Source organism: Carettochelys insculpta, chromosome 10 (assembly GCF_033958435.1).
Source record: "Carettochelys insculpta isolate YL-2023 chromosome 10, ASM3395843v1, whole genome shotgun sequence".
Lineage (NCBI taxonomy): Eukaryota > Metazoa > Chordata > Testudines > Carettochelyidae > Carettochelys > Carettochelys insculpta.
Genome location: NC_134146.1, coordinates 32,099,439 through 32,116,361, shown reverse-complemented (window position 1 = coordinate 32,116,361; position 16,923 = coordinate 32,099,439). Strand labels below are relative to the sequence as shown.

The 16,923-nt window shown below is 39.0% G+C and overlaps 2 protein-coding genes across 7 annotated transcripts in view; one reads left to right on the top strand and one right to left on the bottom strand.

Annotated features, from left to right (window-relative positions):
* The window catches only part of PPM1L (protein phosphatase, Mg2+/Mn2+ dependent 1L), a 144,423-nt gene extending 127,643 nt beyond the window's left edge, over window positions 1–16,780 (top strand). Inside the window, exons 3-5 of one of the 3 annotated variants that reach the window (XR_012646901.1) lie at window positions 1,524–1,685; window positions 5,159–5,908; window positions 11,806–16,780. Coding sequence is in view for 1 of the 3 variants with exons in the window: in XM_075004728.1 (XP_074860829.1) it covers window positions 1,524–1,685; window positions 5,159–5,505 (509 nt within the window). In the remaining 2 variants the exon portion in view is untranslated. Of the gene's footprint in view, window positions 1–1,523; window positions 1,686–5,158 lie in introns of all 3 variants that reach the window. The other 2 variants (XR_012646900.1, XM_075004728.1) reach the window with 2 other exon arrangements.
* Window positions 1–16,923, bottom strand: part of B3GALNT1 (beta-1,3-N-acetylgalactosaminyltransferase 1 (Globoside blood group)) — a 131,745-nt gene that overhangs the window by 95,368 nt on the left and 19,454 nt on the right. The gene's annotated exons all lie outside the window — the stretch shown is intronic.

The following is a 16,923-nucleotide window of genomic DNA, read 5'->3' as shown; positions in this document are numbered from 1 at the left end:
ATTGTTGGTGTTTGTTTTGGTGGGTGTTCTAGCCACGTCCCCCTCTCCAGCAATTTATAAAGCACAAATTGAAGAGGGCTTCAAGTGCTACAGTTCTTTCTGCCATTTTCATTAGCTATTTTGCTTTATGATTTTCAGTTAATAGTACAGTAGGGCTCTTCATCAAGAATTAAAGCAAACCCCAAGACTGTGCTTCTCTCTCTTGGAAAATCTGGTTTGTGTAGTGATGGTTTAATGTTTATCTGCTGTTTTTATTGTTAATTTTGATGGAGTAATTTTATTTATATTTATTAATCTTGTGTCAAAAATAACCCAGTCTTCAGATGTGTTTATTAACGTAATAGGCATCTGAAATAGGTAAATACTGTTCTGTGACTATTCTTTTTAAAAAATATGCATAGATTTAGAGAAAAATTAGTGATTAGACCAGAGGCAAATAAACCAGCTCAGTAGCTGACTCCTTGCACAATCTTGCGCAAATCATTTAACCTCTTTGTGTCTCTGTTTCCTGATCTCAGAAATGGATTATATTTACCTACCTCACAGCTCAGTTGCAGAGTTCGTGACTGTAAACTATTATTGTATTATATGCAAGTGAACTCCAGATGTCCCTAAGTCCCCAACTTTGACAAGCTCCTTCTGTAAAGGCTTGTGAAAGGTTATACTTAGATCAGATTTATTTTATTATTGCATTTAAAGTAGTAAGGCTGGTGCTAAGCTGTTGTTCCAAAAGAACTTTTCTCCTTATTTTCACTTTAAACACTAACCAATTTATTTGGACATAAGCTTTTGCAGGCAAAAATCTACTTCATTAGATGCATCTTGTTCCATCTGATGCAGTGGGGTTTTGCCCCATAAAGATTATGCCCAAATAAATCTGTTAAGGTGCCACAGGACGACTCCTTGTTTTTGCAGATACCGACTAATAACAGCTAAGCTTCTAATTTTTTTCTTTTTACTTTCCTTGGCCATTGGGAGAAGATGGCTGTCAGGCCTCGACTGGGAACTGACTTTTTCCTGTCCCAACTCTTCTCTGCCTTTCTTAATTTAGAGCACCTTCTCCTGCTAGTGAGTTTCATCAAGCCTGAACAACAGAGGCCTTGATTTTTTAACAGCTATTTAACTCACCATCTTCTGAGAGAAAAATGCAAGCCCTGTTTTGGAAGAAGTTTGTTTCCAAGAAGATTTATGCTATAGAGTCATTTTAAAAAATGTCTGAATGACGAAGCAGATGAGAGAGAGTCTACTGGGGGAATGACCCTGTGATTCGAGCTTATCAGAATTAAAATCTAATAGACTAAAAATATTGTTAGAAGAAATTAACTGTCACATTTGATCAATGCCATTAAATAGACATCATCAGAGTAGTAGATGTTTCAGTCAGATACAAGTGCTGTTGCTGTTTCTTGTGGCTGCTGATTACAGATAACAACCAGAGGAAGCTGCAGTCTAACTACCAAGTGGTAATTTTTATTTTATTTTATTTTATTGTCTTGCCTGTTTTTCTCCACCTTCTTTTTAAGGTACTACCTGTTTGATTGCATTGCTGTCAGATAAAGAACTTACAGTGGCCAACGTTGGTGATTCTCGGGGAGTCTTGTGTGATAAGGATGGAAATGCTATCCCTTTGTCACATGATCACAAACCCTATCAGCTGAAGGAGAGAAAGAGGATTAAAAGAGCTGGTAAGATTATAGCTTTGTCTTTTCAGTTTAAATAAGGCATTCTTTAATCATTTATAATGTCAACAATCCACAATTATTTTTTTCATATGTGATACATGCTTCTGAAAGCAGGGCTGTTAAAGAGTGAGTAATCCAGTAATCAAGTAACCAGCAAAATTTCTGTTGGTTACTCATTTAACTGCCCCCCCGCACCACCCTGCTGCTCTGCACTTAAAGGACTGAGCCAGCACACACGTTGGATCAGCTTCTGTCCGCACCACGGGGATTGGGCTCTTCCCTCACTCCCCATCCCAGCCACTCTGCTTTTAAATTGTAAAGGCAGAGCGGCGCAGGAGAAGGGAGCGTGGAAGAGCCCAATGCTGGGACAGAAGCTGAACCAGCATGCAGGCTGGCTCAGCCCTTTAAATGCAGAGCAGCAGTTGGGGTAACTGCCTGATCCTGGCACTAGCAGGAATAGAAGCTGAGCTAGCTAGTCCATATTTACTTGGTGTGGGGAAGAGATGCAAGTAACCTGTAGCACTAACTGATAAGCATCTGATACTCTGTTACAACCCTACCTGAAAGATGCTAGGTTGACATCTTGAAGAGTGAAGTTTCTGTTGTATAGAATATTTAGCATGCATATAGCACTTCTCAGCCCTAGATCTCAAAGTGCACATAAGGGAATAGAGACACAGAGAGTGTAAGCGATTTTCCAGGGTTCCTTAGCAAGTCATTAGCAAAGCTGGCAATAGTTCCCAGGCTGCCTTAGGCCCCTTTGCATGTCCTATCCACAGCAGTCTGCTGCTTACTTCCCCAGAATAGATTAATCAGTGGCAGCAGCAATGCAAGCTTCTCCAGACAGCATTGACAAGCGTGGCTATTAGAGACCACTTGTAGGAATGGGAGCAGTTGAGTCTGCATGGTCTATTCCAGGGATTCCCAACCTATGGGTTGCAACCTAAACATGGGTCGTGATTATATTTGGTAAGGGTTGCTGGCAGGGCAGCTCCGAGCTGCATGTGACTCTTAAAGGAGACATTTGTGGTTCTGCCACTACTCACTCCTGTGGTTCTCGGTCCCTGTCCTGCCTTGCTGTACTGAAATGGAACTCAATTTAATTGATTTAGCAGACAGCAGGCAGTATTCAGCCATTAAACCAATTAAACTGAATCCCATTTCAGCACAGCAGGGCAGGGAAGTGCAAGTTATTCACCTTGAACAATAATCTTTTGAGCTGTCTAAAAAACAAAACTTTGTATTGCTGCCAAAATCTGTTCTTCTGTAAATAGGGAGTCTTCCTCTTTGGTAACAGCTAGAGGTGCAGAATATTTGGTTTTAATTAGAATTTTTAAGTTTTCTATTTACATGATTGAACAAAGGAAAGACACATTAAAAGTAGGGAAAAAATACTTTTTTATCCAGCCCTGTGCTATACAGATGCCATAGAAAAACATCAGTCATAGTTTTACAAAGACAACTAAAAAAAACATTTTGTATCCATCACTTCTGGCTGTAAACATTAATAAGTAGATACAGAGTCTGTTGCATTGGATGTGTCCTCTGTCATCATAATAAAAGAGCAGGCAATGCATCTTCTGAATGCTCTAAAATTAAATGTCATGTATTGTAAATTTATGCTTTTCTTCTGCACAAGCACGTAAGTGCACTGGTTGAATGTCATTCAGCCAAGAGACTACTCAAAACTGTACAATTGCATGAAGCAACTGCCCTGAGTTTGATTGACTATGGGCTTGTCTACACTATCACCCTCCTTCGCAGGGAGGATGGTAGGTAGGGTGTTGGGAGTTTACTAATGAAGTGCTGTGCTGCATATGCAGCACTTCATTAAGCAAATTCCCTCCCACAGCAACTTTGAAGTTTAAAACTTCAAAGTACTGGCTCGTGTCTAGCTGCAGCTCACCCGTCAGTACTTCAAAGTCCCTGGGCAACTTCAAAGTCCCTTTCCTCCTCAAAGGGTAAACCCTACTTACCATTCTCCCTTCGAAGGAGGGTGGTAGTATAGACACAGCCTATGTGTGTGAAAAGGTGTTTCAGTACAGTTTTAAAAATTCCCATTCTTGCAAACGGTGCATATCTTAATACTGAGATTCCATTTTATACAGCCTTCGACAGAGGTGGGCAGATAGTGAATTAGGCACAATTATTTGAGACTTCTGAATACAATTTTCTTTTTGCTGTTTATTATTCATTTTGCAAATATTCAGCGAAAAAATTTTCTGTCCGTACTGATGATCATATAAATTTAGCTTCAGGAATTAACCAAGAATCAATTAATCATTAACTGAAATACAGTTTTAAGTGGAAGCAGAAATAGTTTAAATGTATCCAACTAGGAAAGAAGGAATCATGTGATTTAGGTAACCTGTCACACACACACCAAATAATCAGTTGTGGATAACACAGTTGCAGTGAATAGCTTGCAGACAATAAAAGGCTGAAATTTATATGCAAGGCAAAAAAAAAAAAGTAATTTTGAATCACAAATTTGTAAAAACATAAATTTTAATGGACAATTTGTGAATCATGAAAAATGGCTGCATAGACCAACTGAATTTTTCAGGCATCTGGAGCCCACAGTGAGGACAAAGTGACAATTTTGCTGTTTGTTTTCCCCCTGCCCCCTTTTCCTTTTTGGATGAGGAACTTCCATAACTTTAATACTTATATTTTAGAGGCAAAAAGTGTCTTAAGATATAAGTAAAACTTTGTCTGTTAGTTCCATATGTTGTCCTTGTATGATATACAGTTACATAGTATACAAACTGCCTTTTAAATCTTATTACTTGAAGACCAAAGCCAGACTGCAGTGAAATCAGAAGGTGTTGTTATTTATACCAAGCAGTCAGATCCCTTACTGGTATCTTCTGTGCTGAATAAGAATTGAATAATTTTCAGAAGAAGAGTTTTCTGGGTTATCATCATTATAGATCACCTAAGACAACTTGATGGAGCTATCCATAAATGCTTTTCTACATGCACCTTTGAGTGAGATTATGGTCTTGCTGCAAGTGTTTTCAATGTTCCATTTCCTTCATACAGACTCAGAAATGAGGGAATATCTATTGGTGAATTGTACAAAAGGGAGTGTAAGAGCTTTATTAAAACCAGAATCTATAGATTTTGCTTTCAGTGTATTGTCTAAGCACTGACCTAAGTCTCACTGGAAGGTAAACTGCTTAAAATAAGAGAACTCTCTGTGTGCAGCAGTTTGTCAGTCTCATTTGAAGAGTACAAAAACGCAAAGCTGTGTTTCGTTTTGAAAGAGGGGTCATGTGATGTTTCAGCTATTTCAGTAGCACTGGCACTCATGTAGATCCAATCCAAGCTTTTACCAAATGTATTGTTGTTTATCTTCAATCATCTTCTGCTTTTTGAGATAAAAAACATTCATCTGCCAGAATAACAGATTTTACAGTGAATTTGGCAAAAAGTTGCAGAGATACAATTTAAGAGTATGTGTTTCATTGCAGGTGGCTTCATCAGTTTTAATGGGTCCTGGCGTGTTCAGGGGATTCTGGCCATGTCCCGCTCCCTAGGAGACTATCCCCTGAAAAACCTGAATGTTGTTATCCCAGACCCAGATATTCTTACCTTTGACTTGGACAAACTACAGCCAGAGTTCATGATCTTGGCATCAGATGGCCTGTGGGATGCTTTCAGCAATGAAGAGGCAGTTCGATTCATTAAGGAGCGCCTGGATGAACCACATTTTGGTGCAAAGAGTATCGTTCTACAGTCATTTTACAGAGGATGTCCTGACAACATAACCGTTATGGTGGTGAAGTTCAGGAATAGCAGCAAAACTGAAGAACAGTGAATTTTTGACAGCTCTCTCCTTCTTCTCTGATGAACTTAAAACAAACTCTTATGTTTTAATATAGTAGAAAGTTCTAGTAATTATCATTAATATTGTATGTAAAAAGGAGTGAGAATCTCTGATGTGTTCCTTGTTACACAAAAGGAACAATGCAGCAAGTATATTTTGAATAGTTATAATTAAGTTCCCCACACTGTCCTGCCTCCCTGGATCTTCCCCTGCTTTGAAATGGAAGGTTTATTATATTTCATTCCTTGGTTTTAAAATTTCTGCCTATACTTTTCCAAATACTGATGTTTCTTAACTTTCCTTTCTGATAGCTGAAGCTGCATTCAGACAGGCACTGAGAGGGCAAGGCAGTCATAGTGAGCAATAGAAATGACACTGCTTTTCACTAGTACATGTAAGTAACTTCACAAATGTACTCTTCAATGCTTCATATCCTTGTTTTATTTTCTAATCTGCAGTGATAGAGAGTCAGATGAAAGGATTTATAGCTATTGGACTGTCTTTTACATGAATAAAAGAGAAGCTAAGCAGTAGCCTCTGCCCGTCCACAACTGGCAACCCTCTTTTTTTTTTTAATAGTTAAATAAATCTTGTTTACTACATGATTAGGTAAATGATTGAGTACCCTTCATCTAAGTGACTACCCAGTCTCTGTATGACTTCCTCTATATGTTATATTGTAGTGTATTCAGATCAGCTTGATAAACTCTCACCAAACTCTGAGGTCTGATGCCTTCAGTCATCAAGGAGCTAGTCCTCTCATTGTTGAGGAGTGCCTCATGTTTGATTCAGTTCATATTTGTTTAGCTTTTTAGCCCAGAATTGTCTTAAATAAATCGGGGGGTGGGGCAGGGAACAGAAGATGCTTTCAAGCAAGGCAGAACTTTTTAGGACGTTCTAGGGAATTTAAGTAACACTGCAACGTAACTAAAATATTTTTCAAGGAAGTAAAACCAAAAACAACATTTATGAGGCTTAGTGTTCAACTCTGTACAACATCTTTGTCCTGTAAATTATTGGGAGCATGTTTTAGTGGTGAAACACTCATTTAAGTTCTGATTTTCAACAATGTAATTTGGAATGTGTGAATAAAGTGAATTTTATTATAGACAGCAACCTTCCAAATCGTAAATAGATGTGGAAACAGAACAGTAATAGAGATGAGTGTCTTAGCAGAAACTTTGCATTCTCTTTGTGAATAGTAAGTCACACATACTAATGAAAACCAGGGAATCTAAAACAGAATAAAGGGTGTGGGCACAGGCTTCTTACCTCATTTTGAGATCTCTGTGGAATTGATTCTGTGCTAAGGAAAAGAATCAAATTTAGTGGATTTTAATTATAGCTTTGCAATCAAACTGAAGTGGCAAGAGGAAATATTAATTATTACACTGTTACATTACACTAATCTCATTTCTAAAGCTCTTCCTGATCTGTTCTGAAATTATTTGAATGTTTGCGGAAGTTTCATTAAGGTCCTTTAGGGGTGAAACCCTGTACAATGATAGAGGAGAAGTTCTTCAAGGAGAACATGGTAGTCATATGGAGAAACCTTTGCCTCCCTCTAACTGCTGAGAAAGGCAGACGCTTCCTTGAAGAAGAGAACTCAAATGGTTGTGAAAACAGCTGCTTGGAGAAAAGAAAGAGACTGTAAGGTTTACTAAGGGAGCACTACAGATGTAGAAGAGGAAGCTGAAGTCAATAAATCATTAAATCTTCCATAAACACAAAGGTTGGGAGATGGAACTAGAATGACAGTCGACCATGTGAGGTAAAGGAAATATCTCCTACCCTATACTAAGATTAGTCCTGTACTCTCACTGTACCTGAGCCACTAGACAATAGTAGGGAACTCTAGAACTTTACAGGAGTGCATCTAGAGCAGGGGTGGACAACTTTTTTTATTGGGGGGGCCACATGGCAATTTTTTGCATGGTCCGGGGGCAAAAAAGCCCCAAACATGCCCCCTCCAAGCCCCAGGTTTAACCCTTCTCTGCCCAAAACTGCCCCCTCCCCAACTCCCAGGCTTACCCCCTCACAGCCCAAACCCAGGATTAATTTACCTCAGACATGAGCTCCGCAGCTGCCCCAGCTGCTGCTGCTGCCTCAGCATGGCTGCGCAGCTCCCCCCAGCTTTTCTACTCTCTCCCCACCTACAGCATGGGTGGCTCCCCGCCTTGCCACGTTGAAATAATGGAATTCAATTTAATTGGTTTGATGGCTGGATCACCCCTGCCAGCTGTTAAACCAATTAAATTGAGTTCCATTATTTCAGTACAGCCAGGTAGGGAGCTGGAGGGGGAGTCAGCAGCAGCAACATCCAGAGCTGCAAGTGGCTCCTTAAAGACCCACATGCAGCTCCAGAGCCACTGGTTGCCGAGCTTGTGCTCCACAGCTGACTATCGAAATGGCACCACTGCCGGCTTTGTGGGCCAGATGAGAAGGCTCTGTGGGCTGGATTCTGTCCCACAGGCCATGTGTTGGCCAACCCTGAGCTAGAGTGACTTCATCTTCGGTGGAGCAGCTAGACTTGCATCATGAGCCCAGGAAAAAAAATTGACATGTACAAATTCACATACCGTTGTTGACACAGGTTAGGTGTAGGATAGTGATTGGAAAGGCAGGTAGGTGACCCATGAAACACTGCTGCTTTAGGCGTGAGCCAAACTCTTGAGCCCTGCACAGAAATATTCTTGAATCCTGACTCCACAATTATGGCAGCAGGACTTGTGGGATCCTACTCCTCCTGCAGGGCTCTAGCATAGTTTAGAAGCATTTGAGAAACCCCGTCCTGCACCACAGACTAGCTTTGCAGATAGCATTGACCCAGACATTTATTCCAGAATGACTCCTCAGACTTATTCTTATGTTATAGTTAAAACTAATTCACCTTATATTAAATGTTTGTATTTGTAAAATATTCACTATTTTTCTACCTTTTCCTGAAATTTCATTTTATTTTTTTTCCTTGACCTTAGTGATGCACTGCATATAAAACGTGTAGCATACTGACAATACCTGATCTAACTCCCTTCCTGTGCAAAAGAAATTCACTTCCACCATCTATATTTGATATGACAGGCGTATTTTAAAAAGAGAGAGACACTCAATGTAGGGTTAAAGAAAATGGTATGCTAAGAGGGAAGGGCCTGTGCAAATTTGCCCACACACTGTCAATGCAGCTGTCTTAACTGTTTAAAAACCCTGTTTTCCTAGGTCTTTCCTCCCAGACAGAGTCATACTGAGGTCTATAGCAGTTTCATGGAGTGGATAGGTATCCACTAGTGACAAGACTAAAAAGAAGATACACCTCTCACTTATAATGCCTTTAATGTTCAGGGGGTTAGGACACTCCCCTGGGATGTGGGAAACCAAGGCTGTCAACCCTGCTCCACATCAGAGTGGGGATTTGAAAACAGGCCTTCCATGTGTCAGATGCATGTGAACCACTGATCTATTACGTATTTTTGGAGTGGATGAACACGCATTGCTTCCCCCACATTCCCCCCCCAAAACCACTGATCTAGTTGCCCTAAGCTGTCTTTAAGGGGATTAGGTGTGCTCAGAGCATATTTACTGTAGCAAGCACCACAAGCAAGAGGCGAAGGGAATATCTTGCTTGCAGCAAGTAGTTTGGTGGCATCATTGCCTTAGGTGCTTTTGCACACTCCCAGCAGCAGGAACTTAGGTACCGAGGAAGCTTAGGTGGGTACAGTTAGACAGCATCTGAGCAGGAGTTTGAGGATTTCAGTGGTGCCTAATCACTGGACTTAAGCATCTAAAGGGGCAATTAGGCACCTAAATACCTTTGTGAATCTAAAGTACCTGAATCCTGTCCAAATACCTGGCCCCTTGAGTCCGAGTGTCAGATGTGAAAGGCTACTATATTAAACCAATGCCAGTGTCCAACAAAACCAGCTCAGTATGAACACTGTATACTGTGAACTAGTAATTACAACTCTTAGAATGTTGCACCTATTGGTAATGATATTCTGTCAGTGGCTTTCTGGAGCCAAATTAACTTGGTAAAACTGCAAAGGTATAATAAGGAATATGTATAAAAAAGTATTGTGTTATTTTGTGTGTTTGTACCGTGAACTCTTTGCAACAACTGTACTTTAAAGAGTTATAATCTCTCCTCGTATGTTGGCTGTCAGTAAGGTTCTGGTGTGCATAATACAATGTCTTTGTGTGATTCTCTCTCCCTCTAGTGTCTAGCCAGATGAAGTATATTATCCTACTTATTGAAAGTTAATATAGTAGAACCTCGCTTACAATCAGAGTTACAAACTGACCAGTCAACCACATGCCTCATTTGGAACTGCAAATGGGCAGCAGCAGCAGCAACAAAACAAATACAATAGTGTGTTAAACATAAATTACTACCAAAAAAGAAAGCTTTTTAGAAAGGTTTTGAAAAGGAAAGGAAACTGGTCCTATGATTGTTTCATTGAAATTACGATGGTTAAAAGCAGCATTTTTCTTCTGTAAAGTTTCAAAGCTGCAATGTTTATTCACTTGTAAACTTTTGAAAGAACCATTTTTGTTCAGTTACAAACATCTGTATTCCTATTCATAACTCTAAGGTTTTACTGTAGTTGCTCCTTTAGCACAAGCAGAAGATGTGCTCGAAGAGTGAAATTTGTCCCAAAGCAGAGGTCCTGTGTAGGGTCTATGTAAGCCCACTGCACAGGAGTGAATTTTATACTAGCACTGAAAGTCCTAGATTCAGTCTCAAGGAATCAAAGAAAATTAGGGTTAGAAGACACAAAGTCATCTTATCCAACCCCTTGCTAAAAGTGGGACCAACCCCAATTATGTCATCCTAGCCAGGATGAGTGGCCTTAAAAACTCCTACGGATGGAGACTCTACCACCTCCCTAGCTCACCTGTCTGGAGCTTTACTACCCTCCTCATGAAATAGTTTTTCCTAATATCCAACTTAGACTTCCTCCACTGAAACTTAAGACCTCTGCTTCTTGTTCTGTCATCTGCCTTCACAGCCCTACAGTTAATTGAAGGTTGCTATGAAATCTCTTCTCTTCTGCAAATTAAATAAACCCAGTTCCCAAGATTCCCCTCATGAGTCACATGTGCCAGCTCCCTAATCATTCCCTTTGCCCTCTGTTGGACTCTCCAATTTGTCCACATCCTTTCTGTAAGCTGGGGGGATCCAAATGTGAATGCAGGACTTCAGAGGAGTTAATCCTGGGGTCATGGGGGTGGGTTTGGGGGCTGAGGCAGGTAAAGCCTGGAGATGGGGGACAGGTTTGTGGGCCAAGGGAACGCAGAACCTGGGAATTGGTGGGGTGTGTGAGAGCTGAGGCGAACATTGCTCCTTCCTGCTTAAGAGCCTATCCCCAAGTGCATTTTCCTTGTCCTCATTTGCTCTCCAATCCAGGGGTGAAAGTAACTTAAATTTTCTAATAGGTACAAATCATTGTGTGCACACTGTTCTTAAAATAGGTTTTGTGTTTTGTTTTGTTTTTTACTTTGTTAGGAAGTAAGAAGAAATTCTTCACTTTCGAACAATTAAACCACCTTGAAGTAACAATATATTTGCTAAATAAGTTCTAACGCTGTAGTCTGAAAATATAGAAAGCTTTCTTTTTTTTTAAAAAAAGCTACCTTTTAATATGCAACATATCACTGAACTAAAACAGAAGATATTGATATATTAGTGTTTATTTCACTTGGATAGGAAAATCAGTATTTGTCTGTTATCTTTAAAAAAAGAAAGCCTCAGCGTTCCCTTTTCTAAATTAGGTTTTAAGCTTCAGTCTTAAAGGTTGTTCTCGTTAGTTTATCAGTAAAAGTAATTTTGAAAAATGGATGGTTTGGGTTTTTTTAATCAAAGTTACAGGAAATTAATTGTACTGCTAGCTTGAGCTCTAGCAAATGTAATATAGCTGCTAATCTTTAATGGTTGTTAGTAAGTTTAGATTTGGAAAAATAATTACAAAGATTGGAACCTCATAACTCATTCATATTCAAAATTCAGTGTACTTTTGTATACTGAATTATGAAGGTTTGTTTATACAGTACTGAAAGATTTAGTTTTCCTGTGTCATTTACAAAGGTTTCATTGAATAGGACCTCTGAATATGGAGTATACATAGAATCAGCTATTACCATTACCTGAGTATCTTAGGTACAGTGAAACATAACATCAAAGCAACCAAAGCTTATCTAAAACTATGAATACGATTATGAACAATGAATTAGATGCCTTCTTGAAGGAAAAAGGTTTGAATCAAGTTTAAAAGAGGCTATTTTCTTCTGTCTTCCTAGGATTAAGAGGTAGGAAAAGTCCAAATTCCTTGAGCCATGGAGGAAAAGAGGAACAGCGTTTCTCAGAATTTGGAAGTCTTACGGCTTTTTAGAACTTCTCTTGAACATGTGGAGGTGCATTAGTTTATAAGGAACCAGATGACTAAAAATCCAGTTCAGTATGTAATCTATACAGATAATTCACAATAAATCAGTTACAGTTAGAGCCTTTATAAATTTAAATGCAAATCCATGAAGCCATAACACCCTGGTTTCAGCCAGAGGTCAAATTACTCCAGTACCAGAACTGATAATTATGCATCTGAGTAGAGTCTCTAAGTTAAAATATTGTTTTTAAAAAGGGTATCATGGGAAATATCTCTGGAGCATTAGTGATGTTCAATACAAATTTCTGAAGTGGTTTTTGTTCTATATTAAAACAATTCAACTCGACAAATTACTCAGATTATATATATATTTAAAATGTAAAATATAGACTGTTTTATTAAGGCTGATTTTACTAATAATATCTAATTCTTATCTAGTTTCATGACAGTTCCCTTTTTATTATAATCATTTTGGATTCCAGTGACTGGACAACTACTACTATAGTGCAGTAAGCAGCGTGGGGTGGCTGGCGGTGAACTTTAGAAGTACTAATATAAGGATTAACAGATATTTTGGAGCATAAGCTTTCATGGGCAAAGACCCGCTTCCTCAGAAGTGGATCTTTGCCCACAAAAGCTTATGCTCCAAAGTATCTGCTAGTCTATAAGGTGCCACAGGAGTTCTTGCTCTCGAAGATACAGACTAACGGCTACCTCTGTGAAACTAATACAAGGAGTAGCATTGCAGTTACAGATTGTAGAACCATGTCCCCATCTGGTATATGGAAGAATGCTCACGAAAAATGTTAATGTGTTCTATGATTTGCTGTTTGGGTTTTTAGAAACCTATCAGCGCAGCGCTGTATTATTTTTTGTGCACTGTAAGAGCTGAGCCTGAGGTATGTGTGACTAACTCAGGTATTCCCAAACTACAGGTTGGGACCCAAACAAGGGGTCGCCATCAGATTTTCTAAGTGTCGCTGGCTGTGTGGCTCTGAGCCACATGTGGCTCTTTAAGGAGCCATTTGCATCTCCCGCCATTGCCGCCACTCACTCCTCTGGCTTCCAGTCCATGTCCTGCTGTGCTGAAATGAAACTCAATTTAATTGGTTTAACGGCCAGCAGGAGGGATCCAGCCGTTAAACCAATTAAATTGAGTCCCATTTCAGAGTGGGAGGGCAGAGAACTACCTTTACTGTAGGTGGGGGAAGGAAGTAGGAGGGCTGGGGGAGCCATGTTGCAGCAGCAGCCCAGCAGTGGCACTCATGTGAGGTAGGTGAGGGGGTGTTTTGGGGCTGGGAGGGGTTTAAGGAGAACAAAGGGGCAAATCAGGATATATAAAAAAAATTTCCCATGGGAGAAACATTCCCCCCCTCATTTTGAATTGCCTTGGGTCACAAAGTCTTAGCGAATTGTCAGAATCAGTCCCCATCTCGAAAAGTTTGGGAACCGCTGCTAAATAGTCTTGTTTATCACCTATAGTGGCACATCCACAATCCTCTTTATGCTTTAGAAAATTTGCAGTTACTTTTCATCATTCAATACCAGAAGCACTTAAAGCTTCCATTTTTATTTCAGAAATCTAAGTTGAGAGAGAAGAGTATTCACTATAGCTTTGAGGACCCATCACCACCACCAAGACTCCTGGGAAAACCAACAGATTAATTTTTCTCTTTCTTACATTCTGACTTGCTATTTATGACCATTATTGACACCAGCATTTGGATAATCAGCACATTGTACTAATTGGCACTTGGGGCAACTGCCCCAGGGCCAGCTACCATGGGACTGGCTGCTGCAGGGCAGACCCCTGGCTGGGGCCAACAGAGGGGGACATCTTTGTGGCCAGTGCCAGCTCGCCCAGAGTGGACAATTCCCCCACCCAGGGCAAGATGTCATGGGGCCACACCCCATGGCACCCCCCCCCCCGCCATCCCCTCCAGCTAGGGTGGCAGAGTGGGGCTGGCAGCAGCTAGGTGGCCTCCACAGTTGGGGCCAGCTTCCCAGCTCAGGGCCAGCTGAGCAGATCTGTCTGCACTGCAGCGCTGGCAGCAGTAGGCTGACTGCCCTAGCCCCTGGGAGCAGGGCTGACCTCCCCATCGGGCTCAGCCAAGCAGGACCAGTGGCTCTGCTCAACTAATTGGAAAATGTGATTATCCCCAGGGTTGCCAGATAATCAAGTGTCTACTCTATTTGCTTGTTTTAAGGATGCAAAATAAAGCCACATAATTGAATGAGACACAAACCATAAGCAGTTGCATTCTGAGATTAGAAACACACCTCCTTAGCAGGCATCTGCAGAAAAACAATATAAAATCACTTGCCTGTTAGGGATTATAATTCCTGAATGATTATCTGAGACCCAACATGTATTTATAGACTAGTTTACTATTTTTATATTTTAGAATATAAGGATCTGACTAAACAAGGAGATAAGACAAAAACATATATCCTCACCTTATGGAAAATGTTATTTCCCTTCCATCACGCACATTAACACTAGTATACAAACATGGTTTTCACATCTTTGAAGTGTAAAATGTGTATTTAAAAAGTGCAGATCACTTTAACAAGCAGCATGCACAGGAACACATATATCCCTCCCAAATCATATATTCTATTTCAAAAATAGTAAGAGCTACAATTTTCCAGTGAGTACGTCACTACACCACAATTCCCTTGAGGTCAATGAGAATTTTGCTTAAGTAGCACAGCATTGATTCCCACGTTTGTAACTCCTGGGTTTTAAAATTTAAAGAAAATACAGTAACATGTTTTATATATGCAGAATATTAGGAATTTAGTATTCACATTCTATTTAAAATTTACCCTCAATCAGTTTCTAGTTCATTTTTGGTATACTATTTACACTGTGTATCCAGACTTCAAGCATATGTATATTCAGTTTAAAGTATTCAGATTTTTAAAGACTAAGCCAGTATAAATTAAACAGGTGATTTAATACAGTTTGCTGTAAGTACTACTGTACATTCCCTTGCTTTAGTACTGTATAAATGACAGACAAAGCAATGCCAAAAAGGTAGAGACAAAGAATATATTTAGTCTGTGGTCTTAATTTAAAAACTTTAATTCTGCAATATACATACTCAGTTTAAGTATTTATAATTTGTATGTGACGGTACGCAATTAATTAATCCCACTGAAAATGTCTAAACACTTCAATATATAAACATTACTAGAAGACTATACAGTGGTACGTAGCTAACAGTGGTAATTTTACATCGTGAATGCTATTTGCTGTAAGCTAGAATAAAACTAATACCAAACCCTATTGGAGGAATTTTGTAAGTACTGCCTCTTTTTGCGAGAATGTGTGGGGTTTGGAAGGTTGTTTGACCTGCTTTGTCTTCAAGGTCAATATGTTCATAAACAGGCTCATAAAAAAACCCTTAGGTTGAAGTTTACACTTCATTTTTTTTATCAGAACATGTTAAGGGGACAAAGTTGTTTGGGCCCAAATTGTAGCCTACGTTGAAATCCTGACAGATGGTGTGAATTTACAAGATCATTTTAACTTTCCATATTACAATAATGGTTTATTTGTTTTTTTATAAAGAGCCAACATTTCCATTTAAAGTAACATGGCAAGCAGTATTATACATTTTTATGCTTCTAGTAGTAAAACTGGTGTGGAAACAGGGAAGCAAGAAAAATGCATTACTAAGAGGCTGTTTCAAATTAAAGCATCCGTTTAAGTAACAGCTGCTTTAAGTTACCATTTCAGGTTGAATAAACTGTATATAAATCTACATTTCTGAAGGCAAAGCCCCCGTGGTTGCTGACCAGTTTTTCTCAGCCTGGGCCACAGAACTGTGGCAGGTACAAAAGCCTCTTGCTTAGAGAAAGTTACTTTTCTCTTATTGTCACACCTGTTTCCTATTTTCTAAGTTGCAGCAGTCTGCCTTACGTTAGGTTTGTGAAGATTACCAAATCTTTTGTTATTCTTCCTATTTTTTTCCCAAAAGCAATTCTAATAACTATACTGAATGTCAGTGTTCATGGGGCAAATGCCCTATTAAAATAAAACAAATGTTTAAGTTATGGTAGATCTAAAATAAAATGGTTGTTTTGTAGATGAGAATTTTTCAATGTATGCTAAGTCATAGGACAAGATGATATATAAAACTTGAATATGTTCCTTCCCACCCAAGACCATAACTACAGTAAAACTTAGACAATCATAAGTGGATCCCCAAAGTTTAATTGTTGCAGTTTTGTAGTAATTCTTAGTTCCAGAATTATAATAGCACTTCTTCCCCATTGTACAGAAGACAATATTACTTCTCCTTACAGTTTTATTCAACTAAACAAGGTAGTTTAAAAAAAATAACACACACAACCTCGTCTGTAGGCACTGTATCACTGCTAGAACAAACTTTAAAAATATGGGGTCTACAGTTTGTAGAGGTGAACACAATTTTGTCTCCTAAGATAATGATTCCACTTTCATATTTAAGTTAACCTGTAAGATTACGCCATTACTGTTTTACAAAGTTATCAAAATGCAACACTGAGCACAGTGCACATTAAAAATAAAGAAGCCTCATTCTTGGTGGTAATAAGAATTTTTTTATACCTAATTCTACATTTGTCTCTAAGAGACTATTTGAAAAAATCAAATTAAATGTAAATAGCATAATGCAAGTTAGAGTATGACAAACTAAAATGGCAGTGCCTCTGTCATTCTAGATGTACAAAATTTAACTGTTGTATCTTTGGAATGAGGTAGATTTTAGATGTGTCAAGAATAATAACTGTGTTGATGCAACTGTGGATTCTGTATTGTCTACCAGAAGCATAAATTGCTGGAAACATGACCTTGCTGATATGACTAAGACAATAAAAAAAACCTGCCTTTATGTACAAAATCACATTTCTTTTCTTTTAAGGATTCCTATTACAAAAAAAAGTCTAGAAATATTATATCCAAATTTTTTTAATTTCTGAATAAAACAGAGAATTTTGCAAATCAAAGCTGATGTGAGCATTTGTAAGACATTTAAGCTCTCAA